This window comes from Drosophila innubila, chromosome X (genome assembly GCF_004354385.1).
Source record: "Drosophila innubila isolate TH190305 chromosome X, UK_Dinn_1.0, whole genome shotgun sequence".
Lineage (NCBI taxonomy): Eukaryota > Metazoa > Arthropoda > Insecta > Diptera > Drosophilidae > Drosophila > Drosophila innubila.
Genome location: NC_047626.1, coordinates 17,565,376 through 17,582,252, shown reverse-complemented (window position 1 = coordinate 17,582,252; position 16,877 = coordinate 17,565,376). Strand labels below are relative to the sequence as shown.

The 16,877-nt window shown below is 41.4% G+C and overlaps 3 protein-coding genes across 3 annotated transcripts; 1 reads left to right on the top strand and 2 right to left on the bottom strand.

Annotated features, from left to right (window-relative positions):
- Positions 1 to 35: 35 nt before the first annotated feature.
- Positions 36 to 14,267, bottom strand: LOC117794051. Its single transcript, XM_034634506.1, has 2 exons — positions 14,150 to 14,267; positions 36 to 3,300 (listed from the first exon to the last, which is right to left on the bottom strand). Exon 2 carries the CDS (start codon positions 3,276 to 3,278, stop codon positions 306 to 308), a length of 2,973 nt encoding a protein of 990 aa, XP_034490397.1. The 5' UTR covers positions 3,279 to 3,300; positions 14,150 to 14,267; the 3' UTR covers positions 36 to 305.
- On the bottom strand, positions 4,440 to 13,742 carry LOC117794050 (WD repeat-containing protein 7). Its single transcript, XM_034634505.1, has 2 exons — positions 12,997 to 13,742; positions 4,440 to 11,082 (listed from the first exon to the last, which is right to left on the bottom strand). Exon 2 carries the CDS (start codon positions 10,918 to 10,920, stop codon positions 6,298 to 6,300), a length of 4,623 nt encoding a protein of 1,540 aa, XP_034490396.1. The 5' UTR covers positions 10,921 to 11,082; positions 12,997 to 13,742; the 3' UTR covers positions 4,440 to 6,297.
- Positions 14,268 to 14,670: 403 nt separating the features above from the next.
- On the top strand, positions 14,671 to 16,647 carry LOC117794053 (NADH dehydrogenase (ubiquinone) complex I, assembly factor 6 homolog). Its single transcript, XM_034634508.1, has 5 exons — positions 14,671 to 14,950; positions 15,014 to 15,128; positions 15,185 to 15,810; positions 15,875 to 16,351; positions 16,519 to 16,647. Exons 1-4 carry the CDS (start codon positions 14,748 to 14,750, stop codon positions 15,954 to 15,956), a joined length of 1,026 nt encoding a protein of 341 aa, XP_034490399.1. The 5' UTR covers positions 14,671 to 14,747; the 3' UTR covers positions 15,957 to 16,351; positions 16,519 to 16,647.
- The last annotated feature ends 230 nt before the right edge of the window (positions 16,648 to 16,877 follow it).

Genomic DNA, 16,877 nt, shown 5'->3' with positions numbered 1-16,877 from the left:
TTAAATGTAAAATGTGAACTACATAAAAACTATTAATTAGAAGAAAAAAAACATTACAAGTCGGATAGATTATACGAAAAATCATAATAGCAATGGTCTGTTATTTAACAATCGAGTAAAATTTATTATTTTACAATTAATATATCCATAATTGAAAGGAAATCTGATAAAAATATGTATTGTATTCCACAATATGCATATACATATATAAATTTATATATAAGGAGTAAATTGTTAAATTGCAAGTTAACTGAACTGAAGTAGAACTCGTTACACGTTCATCGTTTTTCTCTATTCGCTACTCGTCACTTTTTATTGTTGTATATGAATTCCTGTTGAGAGTCTGAATCGTCTGTCTGCCCGACTAGTTTCATTTCGTTGCCGTCTCGCTTATCATCATCATCCTTATCATCAGGCGTTTGACTGTCATCATCCTCCGACTCCTTCATGGACTCGATTGTGATTTGAGAGTCCTCGCCACATGGATCCGCACTTGTGTTGTCAATTTTAGCAATTGTTTTCGAATTTGTTGGCTTCTCTGTCGAATCCGAGTCATCAGCTTCCGCTTCGGCATCAACATCTGCATCAACATCAGCATCGTCATCATCATCGTCGTCAGTGTGTTTTTTGTCCTCGGCAGGTTCAGGATCCGTTTCAGGTTCATCATGCTGACGGTCCACTTCCATGGGCTCTGATTTTAATGATTGCTTTGATTTATCTTGTTTGCATTTCGGTGATTTCTCACTTTGATCATCTGAATGATTATCATTCTTATCCTTATCCCTTTCCATATCGATATCTGTTGTTTTCGTGCTGGCCGTCTCTCCAGCCGTGTCGGTTGCCTCCGATTTTGGTGACTTGGGTGACTTGGGAGACTTTGGCGACTTTGGTGACTTGGCAGATGCCTGGCTGAAGCTCCGCTCCTCAATGTTGCGATTGATGTCCAATGCAATATACTCGAGACGCATTTGTACGCTCTTCTGGAACACGTCGCTGTTGGCGCTGCAGACAAGATTGCTACGCACCTCCTCGATGCAACCCTCGAGAACTTTGTTCACTTCCGCCGCCTCCCACTCGCTGTCCAAGTTCTGGGTGACAATTAGCAGGGTGGTGAGATTCTTAAGTAGTGTCACCATGCGCTCACTCTTCACCATACCCTTGCTCATCTCATCCACCGTTTGGCTGGCCTTGGCGCGGCACTCTTCCCGCAATAATGTGGGCGATATCATGGCCTGGACATTGGGATTGCGCGTCAGGCTACTGGATAGCTCCTGTACCTTGGTTAACTCATACATGAGATCGCCATTGATCTGCTCGATGGACAATATATTGGAGGCATAGCGACGCTGAAAATCGTCTCGCATTTGACTTCGACTACGATCGCCCGGCTCCTCCTGACCCATCAGTTCGCCCATTGCCAGCTCCGCGGCGGCATTCATCTCACTGAGTCGCTGGATTTTTGCCTCCTTGAGTGCAATAAAATTCTGCAAGAGCACCAAATGTTCCAGCAGCTTGATGGAATAACCATGATGCCGCGCCGGCTGATACCTCATTGGATTCTCACCGATGGCATCCTGTCCAAGCAACGGATCACTTTTGTTCAACTTCATGCTAAGCGCATTCCGTGCCGCCGCATTATTGTTGGCCAGATGCTTCTGTGGAGCCGTCAAGTTATTGCTATTGAGATTGCCAGCGCTGGCAAGCGGATAGCGTTTGCTTTGATAACTGCTCGCCAGATTTGTGGTGAAGCCCAAATTGGTGGTGAAGCCCAGATTATTGGTCTGATAGATGCTCATCAGATTCGGGCGGAAATCTTTGGTGAAACTGTGCAGCGGCAACATCTCATGAAAGTTCTCCGACACAATCTCAAAGTCCGGTATCGATTGTGTGCCCAATCCCATCCGCTCGAATGTTACCCGATACATGGCGTTCAGCGAATCATAGGCAGCCACCGTGCCGCCAAAGATGCCGTCCTGCGGCGTACGCAATCTTGCCGTCACCTTGGTGCCCAGCGGCAGTGGCATCGGTATCTTCTCGGGCATATCGGCCAATAGGACCGAGTCCTTGAGCTCGCCAGGCTTGCGGGATTGCAGCGTTCGCATCAACTGACGCTTGCGCTCCAGTTCGCGTCGCTCCTCGCTGAAGAAGGCCGCCGAGCAGCGACGTGGTCGACCCATCCGTCGCCTAATGTTCACCCACTCGTGGCGATTGAGTTTGCGTGTTCCCAAGCGTGGCGCCAGCTCGTTCACATGATTCATAAAATCGTATTTGCAGTCGAAGAGCGGCTTGTCAATGTACGAATAGAACCACTCGGCAATTGCCCACTTGTGGGCCTTGGGCAGCTTCAAGAGATTGCGCAGACGCAGTCCAATTGACTGACCCAAACGCTTGTTTGCTGTCGCCTGAGCTTCGGCTTTTTTCGCCGCATCCTCTGCAGCTGCCATCGCGGCTGCCGCAGCGGCACTCTTTGCACCACCTCCAGCACCACGTCCCACTTTCATGCCAGCCACTTGTTGGCCCCTCGATCCGGCTGATGTGGTCGGCAGTGTCAGGGATTTGCCAGGCGTTCTCTTATGCTTGCCACCACCCGACTCCATGTCTGCACTTGTCAAATTCGAGATATTCGAAGTGGAGGCGCCATTACCATTACCATTATCATTGTCATTGGATCGCATGTAACGGGATACGACACCTTTCCGCTTCTTGAGCACCTTCGATGGAGTCGTCTGCAATTTGCTGGCACTGTCACCAGTTCCGCGACCCGTTATCTTCTTTGGCGCAAGACTGACACGAAGCGGCTTGTCATCGTTAATGATATTCTCGTCGTAGAACAGAGGATTACGCTTACGGATGCGGGCGGGCATACCACGTGCATTGAGGGTAAGAATTGGGGCCTTTTGGGTCTTGGGTTTGGGTGGCGGGGCGCTGCCCACACGTTGCAGTCCCAGCGTAGCTAGACTAAAGGCAGGCGGCTCCACTTGCTCGTCGGCATCGCTAGCATCATTACTATCTGGCTCATCGTCATCATCAATCTCATCTTCATGGTCCATCTCATTCTCATGCTCATCGGCCTCTTCCTCCGCCTCCGCCTCGGCATCTGGCTCCTCATCTTGATCCGGCTCGTTCCTCTCATCATTGTCACTCTGTTTATCATATTTACTGCTGGTCGGCATCACTTCATCCTCATCATGTGAGACTCTTTGGATTTTACGTGCGGCGGCCACCGCCTTCCTGGGCCTTCCCCTCATCCCGGTGCTTTTGGTCTCCGTTTCGGGCATCTTAGCCAACAACGAATTATTGCTGTAAAACGTAAAGATCAATTCATTAATCACGCATTCCTCAAATATTTAAAACGATTCAAAAACTTAAATTTTCCTCCAAATGAGGAAACTAAAGTTTTGACCCAACCTGTGACTATTTTACTCTTACCTCGCGGAGATCACTTAAATTTACCTACAATATTTATTCGATTTCTATAAGAATAACCTGGATGAATATTATTATGTTTACCATAACAAAACTTACTTTCATAAATTTGAGTAGTATGAAAACTAAATTATACAGTATTGTTTTGTGTTCAGCGTCTCCATTCGAAGCAAAACAATTGCTGTTTACATTGTTGTTGTTTCTTTTTGCATGAGTCAGTAATTACTTGTCAGCTGCAGTGCCGCCATATCATCCTTTTTCCGGGCAGATTTGTCCCTTTTTAAGATGAATTTGTCAGAATTATTCTGAAACATCTCCTATCCGGAAATCTGTCCTTTTTTAGTTTCTGTTATACTTTTCAATATTCGCCTAAAATATTTATTCTATATTAAAAAAAAATAAGCGAGTGGCATCCATGTTAAAGATGATTCGATTTACTTCTAAATTAATAAAAAAAAGTTTTCTTGCCGACGATTAAATTGGCGACTTTTTGACGCCAATTTGAAAATATTATTTGATCGATTTTTTTTAAATTCAATTTCTAGATTGAATTCACCATGTAGAACTTCGGTTATCTACCATACTACGCTATCACCCTATAAGCTATTTTTCAGAATTTTTTATTTGTGGCCACAATTTTAAAACTTTCAAAACAGCCAAAAAAAAATAATATAAAAAATTTCAAAAGAGCGTTCAATAACATTTTTAAACCAAGATCATTAGAATCCATTCATGTGAATTTTAGTCGCCGCTCTGTTCCGTTTTACAGTGAACACCCATAATTATATAAATATTTATTATGTTAATACTCGTATACTTGAAAATGTAACATTTTTCCCATAAATTCTGTACAAAAAGTAGTAGTGACAACCGTTATTTCACTGAGTTAAACTCACCACAGCATAATTATGACAGTGCTGGATTCAACACAGACCCAAATGTTATTTATAACATTAAAAACTGTATATGCAAAAAAATATAAACATTAAAAATAAAACAACAACGCAATTGGCTCATGTTTGGTTGACTTTATTTGTTGCATGTATATATATATATATATATTTAAATATGATGTTTTTCTCGTTATTTTTTTTTGTGTAATACTTTGATTGAAGGACCTCGAATATACATACATCCAAATACATATTCGTAATTCAAATTAAGCACAAATACAGTTTATTCACTTGTTATATAATAGTACAATAGTATATATGTGTATTTTTTTCTGTGTGTATAGGTGTCTATTTAGTTTATCTCCGCGCATAATTTAATATCTATACATACATACATATATAAATACAGGTAAAGTACACACTCTACATATAAGACCGTGGTGGGTGTAACTATGCGTGTGTGTGTGTGTGTGTATAATAATCTTGCTAAACTTTTTCATATAATTTTTATTTAAGTAGTTGACGTTTTTAATACGTTTTAGTTTTAATGTTTAACATTAGTTCGTAATTTGCAAATAAACAAGAAAAAAAATAATAAGATTTTATTTTCTAACTGTACGCAATAAACTCGTATGAAAATGAAAGCATAAAAAATACTATTTTTATATTTCGTTTTTTTTTAATCTTTCTCGTTTGTTGTTTTCTTGTAATAGCAACATTGCGCAATACATATATTTGTTTAACTTTTTTCTTTTAGTAGTTTTGTAGATAGATAACAATACAATAGGCATAACAAATATCAATATCAATAATAATTATAATTATAATAGTTTATAGTAATAATAATAATAGCATATGTAGTAATAACAGCATTAATTCTTTGTTTTTGTTTTTCATTTTCCATCTTTTGTCTCATTTCAATTCCATTTCGTATAAACAAATGTGCTTGAACGCGATTAATTGATTTAATTGTTTAATTTTAAATAGTTTCGATTGTATTTACTCGTATTTCAATAACAACAAACCAAAAAGCATTAATTTGCGGGCTTCACCCATATAGATGCTAATCCTTAAGCTACAGAATACAAAATACTCATTACATAAATAATAAACAGCGACTTGCGGAATTCCCTAACCGAAACATATTCACAATTTAAAAAAAACAAAAAACAAAAGTAAATTATGATTAAAAACAAAAAAAATAGCTCCAAAGTAATTTTTATTGTGCTTAGGGGAGATTTGGAGATCCATCTCCATAGAGTGTATTGTGAAAAGCTGTTTCGGATACGAAATTTGGAACAAATTGGGCAACGTTGCTCCAGTTTTAGAAACAAGTTTCGCCTTAAGAAAACTTTTTAAAATCGAACAAATACAATTAAAATACATATACAAATACAAATACAAATAGATATTATACATAATAAATAACAGATATTTTTTTTCGCTTTTTTTTGTTTAATATTTCTTGTTTTTGTTTTTTTTTTCTTAGTTTTTATATTGTTTTTTGCGCCTTCTGCCTTCGTTAGTTTGCTAAACATTTCGCCCATTTATTTCATAACTGTCATAACTCAGAAAGACTCAATTTCACAGAAAACTTGTGTGAAGTTTTCAATTTATTTAAAAATAAATCTTTCAATTCTCATGTGAATGTGAAATTTGTACACATTTGTATATAGAAAAGGATCTAAAGCATATATCAAATTTGGAGTTGTCACAATCGTAAATTAAATGAGCGAATTTATTTAAAACATTCCAATTATTTATTGTTTAGTTGATGATCTATCTGGTCGCTCGCTTTTTAAGTCCGCGTTGTTGATTGCCTAAATAAATAGTATGCAGCTCAGCTGCTCAGTTTGTGGCCTTACGACGCGTCGTTGACTGCGAATCTGGATCTGAATGTGAATCGGATTGGGTATCGATCATGTTGAATCGATCATCGATTATCGATAGTCGAAGAATGCGCTACCTCTCATTCATTTTAGACATTGAAACGCGTCTCGGAACCATCGGCTAGCATGAGTGTTACGGTGCGATTATTGATCCAAACAAGCTTTGCCAGTCGCATCGGATTCAGACGCGATACATCCGGTATGGGAGCTGTCGAATATCCCTTGGTGCAACGTGTCTGCGATTGACCCAAACCGAACATGCCAGTGCTCGTCTGCCAGAAGGACAAACGATTCTCGGCACACGAATAGGAAACTAGATATTTGCCATCCGGCGAGAAGGCCAACGAGGTAATCGGATGCGTGTGGGCGGGTATCATCTGGCATTTGTTTTGCCTTAGCTCATAGATGGCCAGATTGCCGCTATTCGCTCCAACCGCAATGCGACGCGTCTGGGCGCAATGCGAGATTTGATTGAATTTACATATGGCTGGGCACAATTCAGCGAGACCGCGACTCTTCAACTCATTGCTATCCACACAGTGTAGGGCAATATCCATAACCTCAACAAGTAGACCAGCAATCTCCGATTGCATCTTATCGATCAACATTTCGACGCATTGGAGTATCTCGCTCTTGGCCTTGTATAGCACCGATTGGGTCAGCGGTGTATTGATCGATTGTGCATTCTGTTGCATTGTATTATAGCGTGCCACCTCCCGGGCCATGGTCGTGATGAAGGCCGCTGGACGTGCTGTCGCTATCAGACGCAATGCATGACGGGCCGTTCGACAGGCATCCGCTTGTGGTGTTAACGGCAGCTTGTAGTTCAAATTGGGCACCGCCTTGCCCTCGCACGAGATCTCCAATAGACCCAGCAGCACTTTGGACACATCCAAATACGGTTCCCATACGGTAAATCCACGACCCAACAAATCGATTGCCGCCCGTCGCAATGGTGTATACTGTGGCAACTTGGGGGACGGCGGTGCATACAATAGATGGGCCAGCGCCATGGATGTGAGACGTGCCAGATTGTTGGCAATGCCGAAACCCTCCACTACCGATGATTTGCGTCGTTCTGTCGTTGCCGCCGCCACTGGACCCATGCTGATGCTGCCCCGATGATTCGGTGACTCCTGTGAAATATCCTGACCAAATTCAGCACCAATGACGCCCAGCAGAATGACAGCGGTTGTCTGTTTCCGCTTAAGTTCCGACAGACTGGACGGCTTTCGTATTATCTCCTCCTCTTCCTCTTCATAGTCCTCATCCTGATGTTGATCGCCAGCATTGCCGCCAACTCCAGTGCCACCAATGCCACCACCTGACATCGACTGTCCACCCGCCATCGAATTGTTGCCATTGCCCATCATTGAATTGGAGCCAGAGCCACCACCACCACCAGGCCCAGATCCGCCACCACCACCAGAGCCACCAGCACCACCAGCTTGACTGTTTATCAATGCCGCCACCTGTTGTGCACCCACAATGGGTTCCGTGTGCGTATAGAGAGGCAAATACTGTGCCCAGCTTTCCACAAGCTGTTTGCGTCCCTTCTTGCCCATCCGTGTGAGTTCGCCAAGCAGAATCTGTTGGGCTGCTTCGCGTATCTCAATGCAGTGATGCTGCCAACGTTTGACCATCATCTCCACTTGGGGACGCTTGAATTTCTTTGGCTCCAGTGCCTCGATCTTATCGGGCAATAGGAAACAGTGATGTGTGGATAACAAACTCCAGCCCTGTTTGATCTGTGACGTGTGATGGGCGAGTAGCTCCTCGCGCTCCTCCTCATTGCTCAGCGTGGATTCGGCACGTTGGGCCAAGCGCTGCAGCTTCTTGTGCTTCTCGCTGTCAGGTAGAAATGAAGCGGCGCTCATCGACATCAATGTGTTGGACATGGCCACCAAGGCTAGTATATGATTTGATGTCAGCGTTGTGCTCAGCTCCCAATGCAGACGTGATGTAAAGATCGCTGTCAGATGCTCCAAGCGACGCAGCTCCTCTGGCAACGGTCGTTTCTTGGAGCTGGAGGGAAGTTGGAGTAGACCCGGCGGTATTGCATAGTTATTCTGCCACGTGGGCAACAGGAGCGACATGTAACCGGCCTTGGAGAGCACACCATATGAGATGGGCACTATGGGACGTAGCAAACCAAGCTGCGATTCGCACACCTTGTCCAAATGCGGATCCAAGCCCCAGGAGTGTAAGAGCGATAGTAACAGTTGTGCCACCTCCATGACATGGGTTACTTCCATTTTGGATGCAATTTTAGTCTTTAGATCCTGCGGCTGATCGTCTTGCAGTTCGACAGCCTTCTGCAGGCTCTCCACCTTGGCTTTAAAATTCTTTTCGACAATTTCAGTCTTCTCCTTGATCTTCTGGACGAATCCGTGCTTGTCCTTATCCTTGAGGATCTTCTCAACGTCAACGGCCTTGTTCTTCACCTTGTTGAAGAAGTCGCCAATCTTTTTGCTCGCATCAATGTGCATCGATTTGCCATCCTTGGGATGCTGGAGGTGCACACCTAGAGCTTCCAGCGTAGCCGGTGTCATCTGCGCATATTCTTCGCTGTGCAGCTCAAATATTAAACCCTCTATATCGAAGAAGAGTATGTGACTCTCGGCATCCTTGGGATTGGTACGTAATCCCTGAATCACCAACGGATTGCTGCGATGTTTCATCAGAAAATCAAAGTTTCCTTGATTGTGGCCCTGCAGTTGCTGCAACTGATGGATGCCACGTTGTGTAGCATGTCGTATGGCATTCATATTACGCGACTTGAGGCCGCGGAAGAAGTGCACCGCCGGATTGGCCATGCCCATCTCACTGGCTGAATTGGCAGCCCCACTGGACGATCCACCGGAGCCACCGCCGTCCTCCAGAGTCTGCTCATCGCAGGCGGAGAGAACTTCCTCGGCGAGCATGCCATGGAGCACACGATCCAGATGACCCGTCTCCATTTGCCACACATATACGCTGCCATCGGAGCAACCAACAATGAGGAAATCATCGAGTGGCCGCCATTTGATGGTCACCACCGGAAATAGATGTCGACTTGCGAGCGTAACACATTTACGCTCCTGGAGACTTACGAGCGTCACCGAATGATCCGAGGCTACCGAGCAAATGCATTTGAGTATGCGTGGACTGCAGCTCTCGGGCGGAACGAGGAGCTGTGTTATTTCGCCGGCATGCACACAGAAACGATGCAACAGACTCCCACTGTACAGATCCCATAGGCATACGGCAAAATCGATGCCGCCCGAGAGTAGATGCGATTTCTCGTAGCGTGGATGCACCATGGATGGACACAGTAAACAGTTGACGCGACCACGATGTCCATAAAGTATCTGATGCGATGGCCAATCACTAAAGTTCTGCTTAATACCAACGAGCAACTGCATCATGACCGTTTGTGTCGCCGGCACAATGACAATGCTGCCATCCTCGCGTCCAATGACCAAACGACTCTGTTGTGGCAAATAAATGCTTGATGTTAGCTTAACTGGTGACTCGGTAATCCTTGATAGTTGATCCAGTATGCCAACAGGAGGTGGATCCATAATGGACCATGCCTCTACCAGGGAGGTGCACACATGCGGCTTCTGGATGCGCGGTGGCATTTGCTTTGCCTGCAGTATACTTATATTGTCCAATGGCACCTCCGGTACATTCCACACCGATATATAACCCTCCGAATCGCCACGGAGCAGAAAGTGTGTCTGATTGCCAGTTAGTAGCTTCATCGCTGGTGGACAGGATAGAACCTTGTCGCCAGCATGCTGCAGGACAAAATATAGATAGGGTGCATCGCGTACGACGCTCTTTGAATGGAACTCCTTGTTGTCCGGTATACAGTTCGCTGGCAATTTATATAGATAACCTTTGCCCTCATCCGTCCAGAGCATAACCCGATCCGAGGTGATAAAATCACCGCCCTGCCAACGTTCACGTGCCGGAGCAATCACTGAACAGAGCACCGTAAAGTCGCCCGCATCATAGATTTGCCAATATTTTGTGCAGACAAGCAACACTGTACGCTGATTCTGGGCACAACAGTTCATGGTAATGGCATTCAGGCAACGAATCTCCTTTGATTCATTCTCATAGATCGGTTCCGCATGCTTGTTCTCATTGCCCGTCAGTGTCCAGACTTTGACGGTGCCTGTGGTGGTGATGGCCAGGACGACATCATCTTTGCGTCGCATGGGACGCAGCACATGTATGGCTGATATCCAGTCCGGTTTCACCTTCGAGCTGAGCACATAAATGACCTCCAGACTAAATGGATCCATGACCATGATCTCAGCATAGTAACCGATGCAAAATAGACGCACATCCTCACTGTTTGCCGTATGATAGCTTTGGATTTGTGTATGCACCTGTGGCAATTTAACAGCCTCGGTGCATTTGCCATCAATCAGATCCCAGGTGCACATCTCACCATTTTCCGATGAGCTAACCAGGAAATTGTTCTCTGGAAGCATCGAGGCACGCACCAGACACAACACTGGCGCCGAGTGTCCAACGAGCAGGCAACGTGGCGACATCTTTAATGTGCTTGGCTCCACTTGCCACAGGCAGATTTGTCCATCGTAGCAGCCGGTAACCAGTGTGCATTGATCATCCGATAGAAAGACGCTCGAGATGCAGTGCGTCGGAGCTGTGGGTCCCCACAGCACCACTGGCACCACCAGATTCGTACTCACCATGGCTATTCACAATGGTAACCACGATACCGACACCAACACCAACACCGACGCGACTCCTACTCCAACTCCTAGACCGACACCGCCTCCTCTGTCGCCAATGGGTGTGGGTGTGTGTGTGTGTATATCTGATGATGTCTGTGTTGGTAATCGCGTTGTTGTTCTCTGTAAGAATTTATTAGTAAACATTGGGCTACATCGTAACATGGCGGGTCTACACTCAAATCTGCGTGTGTGTTTGTGTGTGCGTCTGTAGACATAAAACAGCATTCATTCGATATGAGAAATCTGATACCTTACTTATATTCGTCTTAAATTTAAATATCATTTCAAATGCATACAAAGCTAAAACAAATAGGACACTAAATTACTGGAGAATAAAATCCTAATTTAAAGAGAATTGGTAAAAAAAAAAAATCCCAACTTAAATTGGACTTTTAGAGAAATTACTAAACATATATTTAGTGGTACTGAAACTCACACAAGTACCAATAACAATTTATAAAATGCTTTATTTATCAATTATTTTATTAGAGAATAAATCAACTTGAATATCAATTGATTTTAAAATATGGGGAAATAAAATTTAATTAAATCTCAAAGGGCTGAAAATTTTAATTAACTATATCAGATAGTTGTTTATTGTTGGAAAAACTCCAGTAAATATAAAAAAAACTTTTTTGTTAAGAGGTGCTATTGAACTAATTTTATTACTATTCCCAGCTTTTGTCATAATAATCATAAACCTGACACATAAAGTTATTTTTTTTCCAGTTTTAATTTCGATATGTGACCCATTTCAATGGAATTAAGCCGATAATACGAATACGTAATATGAATTTCATGGTATTTTTACTATCGATAATCCAAATAATACTACCTCAAGCTACATATATATATGTAACTGAACAAAAGGGATTGTAACAGAAATAAATGCATGGACAATTGCGTTGTCAGTAAAATGTTTACGAATGCAGCACAAAGAAGAAATGGGAGTGAGAGCATACACTAAGGTATGTTAGTCACGTGAGTCACGTTATAAGGCGAGTGAAAACAATCTGATTTATGCCAAATGTGTTCAGTGTACCACAACAAAAGACAATCAATAAAAGCAAAAAGTCTTTGGGATTTTCAACCTTATAGATACATATATACAATGTTCATAAGTAAATGGTCAGTAGCTGGCTAGTTGGTTATCCTTGGGACAAAAGGACATACAATATGACGAAATTGTGGCTATGATATTGGGTTTGTCTAACAAAGAGTTCACTGTACATACATACTTAAGAGAGACTGCAAAGTCAGCGTATTGATATTAAATATCAAAAGATAAACACAGCGGCGCATAATATAACAGAACTGTGTTATACAATTGAGGCACTGGAGACAACCTTGAGGGTAAAAAAAAGTTCCTACCCCCACCCCCACTGTTACACCTTCTACAAATAACATTACATACGTATGTATATTTAAGTGTACATAACCAGGATGGAAATAAACTAAACTAAACCAAACGTGATACAGGCAGTTAGTTTATTAATTGTTTTAACTGTATGTATGCATACGATCCAAGTTGATTTCCAGAGTTTGACGCAAAATGTATGTATGTAAGTAGTAAATTGCAAATGTGCCAATTGCTTTGCCGGATAAACAGATGGACAACGGAGGAGCGGACAACAGATGGACAAACAAACAGACATCTGTAGATATGTACATATGTATGTATGTACGTCAGGAGGCGCGCGCATGTTTTGCACACTCAAATGTGGCCAATTAACTGCAGCAACTGAGACAATATGGCAATAGCTATGGAGCAGAGCAGAGGGAGAACAGAACAGAAACAGAAACAAATAAATACAAAAACAGAACAGAACAGAGAAGTCATCAATTAATAATAAGCCAAATTAATAGGCTGTCGACGCGTGCGTATGCATTTTGGGCTTGAACATTTCTATGGGGGATAGCTGCCCAATTGGGGTGCACATATATACATATCAACGTTTACACACACAGACACACACAAACATATGTAGACCCGCCAATAAATAATAATTGTAGATAACTTAGCATTTAGCTAACTTTTTTTTGTTGTTCGTCTTTCCGTATTGGTGGCGCGTGATTCCTCCTCCCTTGCCGCTCGCTGGCTCGTACCGTTGTTGTTGGTTATTTGAATTTGGATTGCAGGTTGTGGCTATTGATCCTGATCCGTTTGCTGCTGCATTGTCAGTGTTGTAAATCAGTGTTGGTTACGCAGCGCAGTTATGGAATGTCGTCGTCGTCGTCGTTGTGGTCGCCTCACGATTCTAATTTGAATATACTGTTTTTTTTTTCTCTCTCTCTCTCTGGGTACCGTGTGTTGCTGTCGCTATCCGTTCAATTACAACACACACACACACACATACATATACGTTGCTTTTTATTGTTGTTGCTCTTTTTGTTATTGCTATCGCTGTTAGCGATTTTTTCATATGTGTATTTATACTATTTAGCTCATTGGGATATTGCAGATATATAATAACACTTTTGTACAACTATTAATTGTACTATTTGATTCAAGCATATACACGTTCACTTTAACAAGTAATTTATTTTTACTTTGTATAATCTATTTGTTTTTCTAATTTTTTTTTTTATTTTTAGTGCACACGAAAATCTGCTGAGCAGAGAAAAAAGCATTGAAGATATCGACCGTGGGGTAAAACTTGTCGATTAATTGCTAGAGTTGTCGCGGCGTCAAATAAAAACGATACATTCTTAGAATTTACAAGTGGGTGACATCCCTGCACTACAATTTTGATATTTTGCTTAAATGTTAGCGATTTTATTAGTTTAATGTTATTTTAGGTCACATACCATACAAGTTTATTGTTTTGAAGTCATTTAATACGAGCTTGGCACAATCCTGCCACCTCCATTGCACCTTATACATATGTAAACAGCGCAATGTTGTTATCAATTGCCCAACGGACAACGCAGTCAACTATACATGCGTTTACATTTATATATTTATATATTTTAAGCATATTAATCGAAATCTTATACTAATTGAACTGCATGTTGTGATCTGCTCATCTATCACGATTCAAACGTATTTTAAAATATACACAAACATATCTAAATAAATAAACACACGCTAGTCAACATAAAGCGAGCTGTTGCTGTTGCTTTCGTGTCTGTATCAACGGTTTATTCACAAATTAATAGCCCACGCTGTACTGGATCGTGTACTCACCGATTAAAATATTATTGTATAATTTTATTTCCACTTTAGTTGCACTTTCTTTTGAATTTACGGCAAAACGCTCTGGAAACACACTCTTTTGAATGGCGGCTAGAAAAGAAAACCAGTGATGAGTGTTGTGTTGTAGAGTTGCTCAAAGTACGTGCATCGATTTATCGGAAAATCTGACTAGTTTATTTTACAAATTTAAAATCTTTTAAAATTAAATTCCATTAAATTAAATGTTTTCTTTAAAATTAATACAACATTAATTTAGAAGTATTTAACTATTTAAAAAAAATAAATTTCTGAAGCACAAACGCAAAACGCGCTGTAATTTGCGCTTTAAGTGTTTTAGACATGTAGAAATAAGTCGGCTGAATCTATGAAGTGCTTCAAAGTTGACCAAAAACCAATTTAAAAATAGCACACATACTTTTTCATATTTAAAATTAAAAGTAATTAAAGCATTCCTATTTGAGAGTTTGCTATTGATTACCATTCTGTTAAATGTTATCGAATTAATTTACAGCTGGTAACACTGTACTGTGGAGCAACTCTGTAAAGTGCGGAGCAACTCTATTTAGCAAACAAAAATAAAAAAAGTCTAATGCGGCGCCTGTTACAAAATAGCAATGGGCAATTTTATATGTCCCAACTTATTACGCGACATGTGAGTAACAGTGGCGCTGGCGCCGCCATCCACAAGCCAAAGAATGATCAACGAAATCAGCAACTGCCCAAAACAACAACAAAAAACGATGTGAGCAAAGAAGATAAATATTGTTCTAAATATTGCATGGGCCTGGTGGAGTAAGTAGTATAGTAACTACAAGATATTGCTACTTATATTTAACGTATATATGGTTTAAACAGAAAATATGACTATGAAAACTATCTGAGCACTCTGCTGCTGCCTGAGGAGTTGCGACCTGCTGCATTTGCTCTGCGCGCCTTCAATGTGGAAGTCTCCCGCTCAGTTGGTGCCCAGGTGAGTACGAGTTCAGTCGGATTGAAGGAGAATAAACAAATTGCGCTCTCTTTCAGATTAGTGAGCCTCAAATATCCAAGTTGCGGCTCAAATTTTGGTACGACTCAATTGACAAGTGCTTTGAGCCAGAGGGCAGTAAATCATATGTGAAAGATCAACCGGTGCTCCGGGAATTGAAGCGAACTATTGGCGCACGCCGGATAAATAAGATATATCTACGTCGATTGGTTACCGCACGTGAACGTGCTTCCAATCAAGCGTTTGAAACGCTTCGTGAACTGGAGGATTATGCGGACCAGACATGCTCATCATTGCTCCATCTGTTGGTGGAGCTGAGCGGTGTAAAGGATCTGCAGGTGGATCATGCCGCATCACACCTAGGCAAGGCACAGGGTATCGCAATGTTACTGCGTGCCATACCACACGCTGGACGCCAACAAGCAGTGTGTATACCCCTCGAGGTCCTGGTCAAGCATGGCGTCAGCCAGGAGCGCATTTTGCGAAGCGATCGCACGGACAAGGGGGTTGAAGAGTGCATCTTTGAGGTGGCCAGTGTGGCCAACTCGCATTTGAAGCTAACGCGACAAATGCTGCCCCAAGTACCGCGATTAGTACGAAAGATCTTTCTGCCCGCCGTTGCAACGGAAGGTTACTTGGAGCGCTTACGGCGCTCGCACTTTCTGTGAGTTTTCTTAATTAAATAAACTAAATAACGGACAGTTCTTTAACAATTTCAAATATTTAAGGCTAACACACCCAAGTTGCATGAAACGGGACACCATTTTGCCGGTGCGTCTCTTCTGGAAGACACTGTTCAACAAATATTAAGGATTTAGTTTGAATTGAATAAATTTTTAATTATTAAACGCAATTACATAACTACATAACGTTGTATAATGTTTTCCAATACTGTTGTTAAAAAGGATCGATAAAAGCTTCGATACCCAGCACTAAGTCTAGTTCTATGTATCGATACTTTGTAGTTGCTGCTATTGCTTAAAAGTAGCGCGGTGCCTATTTTTTTTTTAGTTTTTAGTGTTTAAACCGAATAAAACATATAAGATGTGCCACAATTTTTAAATAAATGTTTCAATGAATATTAATGTGCCCATTGTGTGTTATATCAATATTTGCAAACGGAGCCGTGCGCTAAGCGCACTTCGAATTTAAGCACCGTTTTGTTGAGTGAGCCGATATTATTAAAATTGTATCAGCATTTTATGGTAAGTGTTTATTCAAAAAAAAAAAAAACATTAAATGATATATGCATAAATATGTAAGCACCTGTTTTGTTTTTGTTTAGGTCCAAGTGATGGTTAATTTACGCCATTTTCTATACATGCAAATGTAATATCAATTATGTCTTCTCTTTGTTGCATTGATTCTTTAGAAATAACGGAATTTACGTGTCCCTCTTTTTCGCTCACACTGCATTTGCAGCCCTATGCTGGTCGTTGGCAGAACAACAAGGAAGAACATACACAGAGAAGAAATACGGTTATTTGTATACAGTAGTGGCCCTCCAAATATGTCACTTCCAATAAGAATCAAGTAGAGGCAAACAAATAATAATAATCGTCATTAATAAATAAGAAAAGAAAATATTCGAGAATAAACTGAAAATAATACACTGCACAAAGTAAATGAAATAATGCCACAAAATCGTGCATAAAAACAATAAAAAAAAATATATAAATCAATTAAATTAAAAAATTAAAAACAAAAAAAAAACAATTTAAAAGCGAAAAA

What these genes read in the sequence shown, in the direction of transcription:
- LOC117794053 (XM_034634508.1), top strand. Translation starts at nt 14,748, where the DNA reads ATGCGGCGCCTGTTACAAAATAGCAATGGGCAATTTTATATGTCCCAA. An exon ending in TATTGCATGGGCCTGGTGGA is followed by an intron (nt 14,951 to 15,013) that starts GTAAGTAGTATA and finishes TGGTTTAAACAG; the next exon opens with AAAATATGACTATGAAAACT. An exon ending in TTACGGCGCTCGCACTTTCT is followed by an intron (nt 15,811 to 15,874) that starts GTGAGTTTTCTT and finishes CAAATATTTAAG; the next exon opens with GCTAACACACCCAAGTTGCA.
- LOC117794050 (XM_034634505.1), bottom strand. Translation starts at nt 10,920, where the DNA reads ATGGTGAGTACGAATCTGGTGGTGCCAGTGGTGCTGTGGGGACCCACA.
- LOC117794051 (XM_034634506.1), bottom strand. Translation starts at nt 3,278, where the DNA reads ATGCCCGAAACGGAGACCAAAAGCACCGGGATGAGGGGAAGGCCCAGG.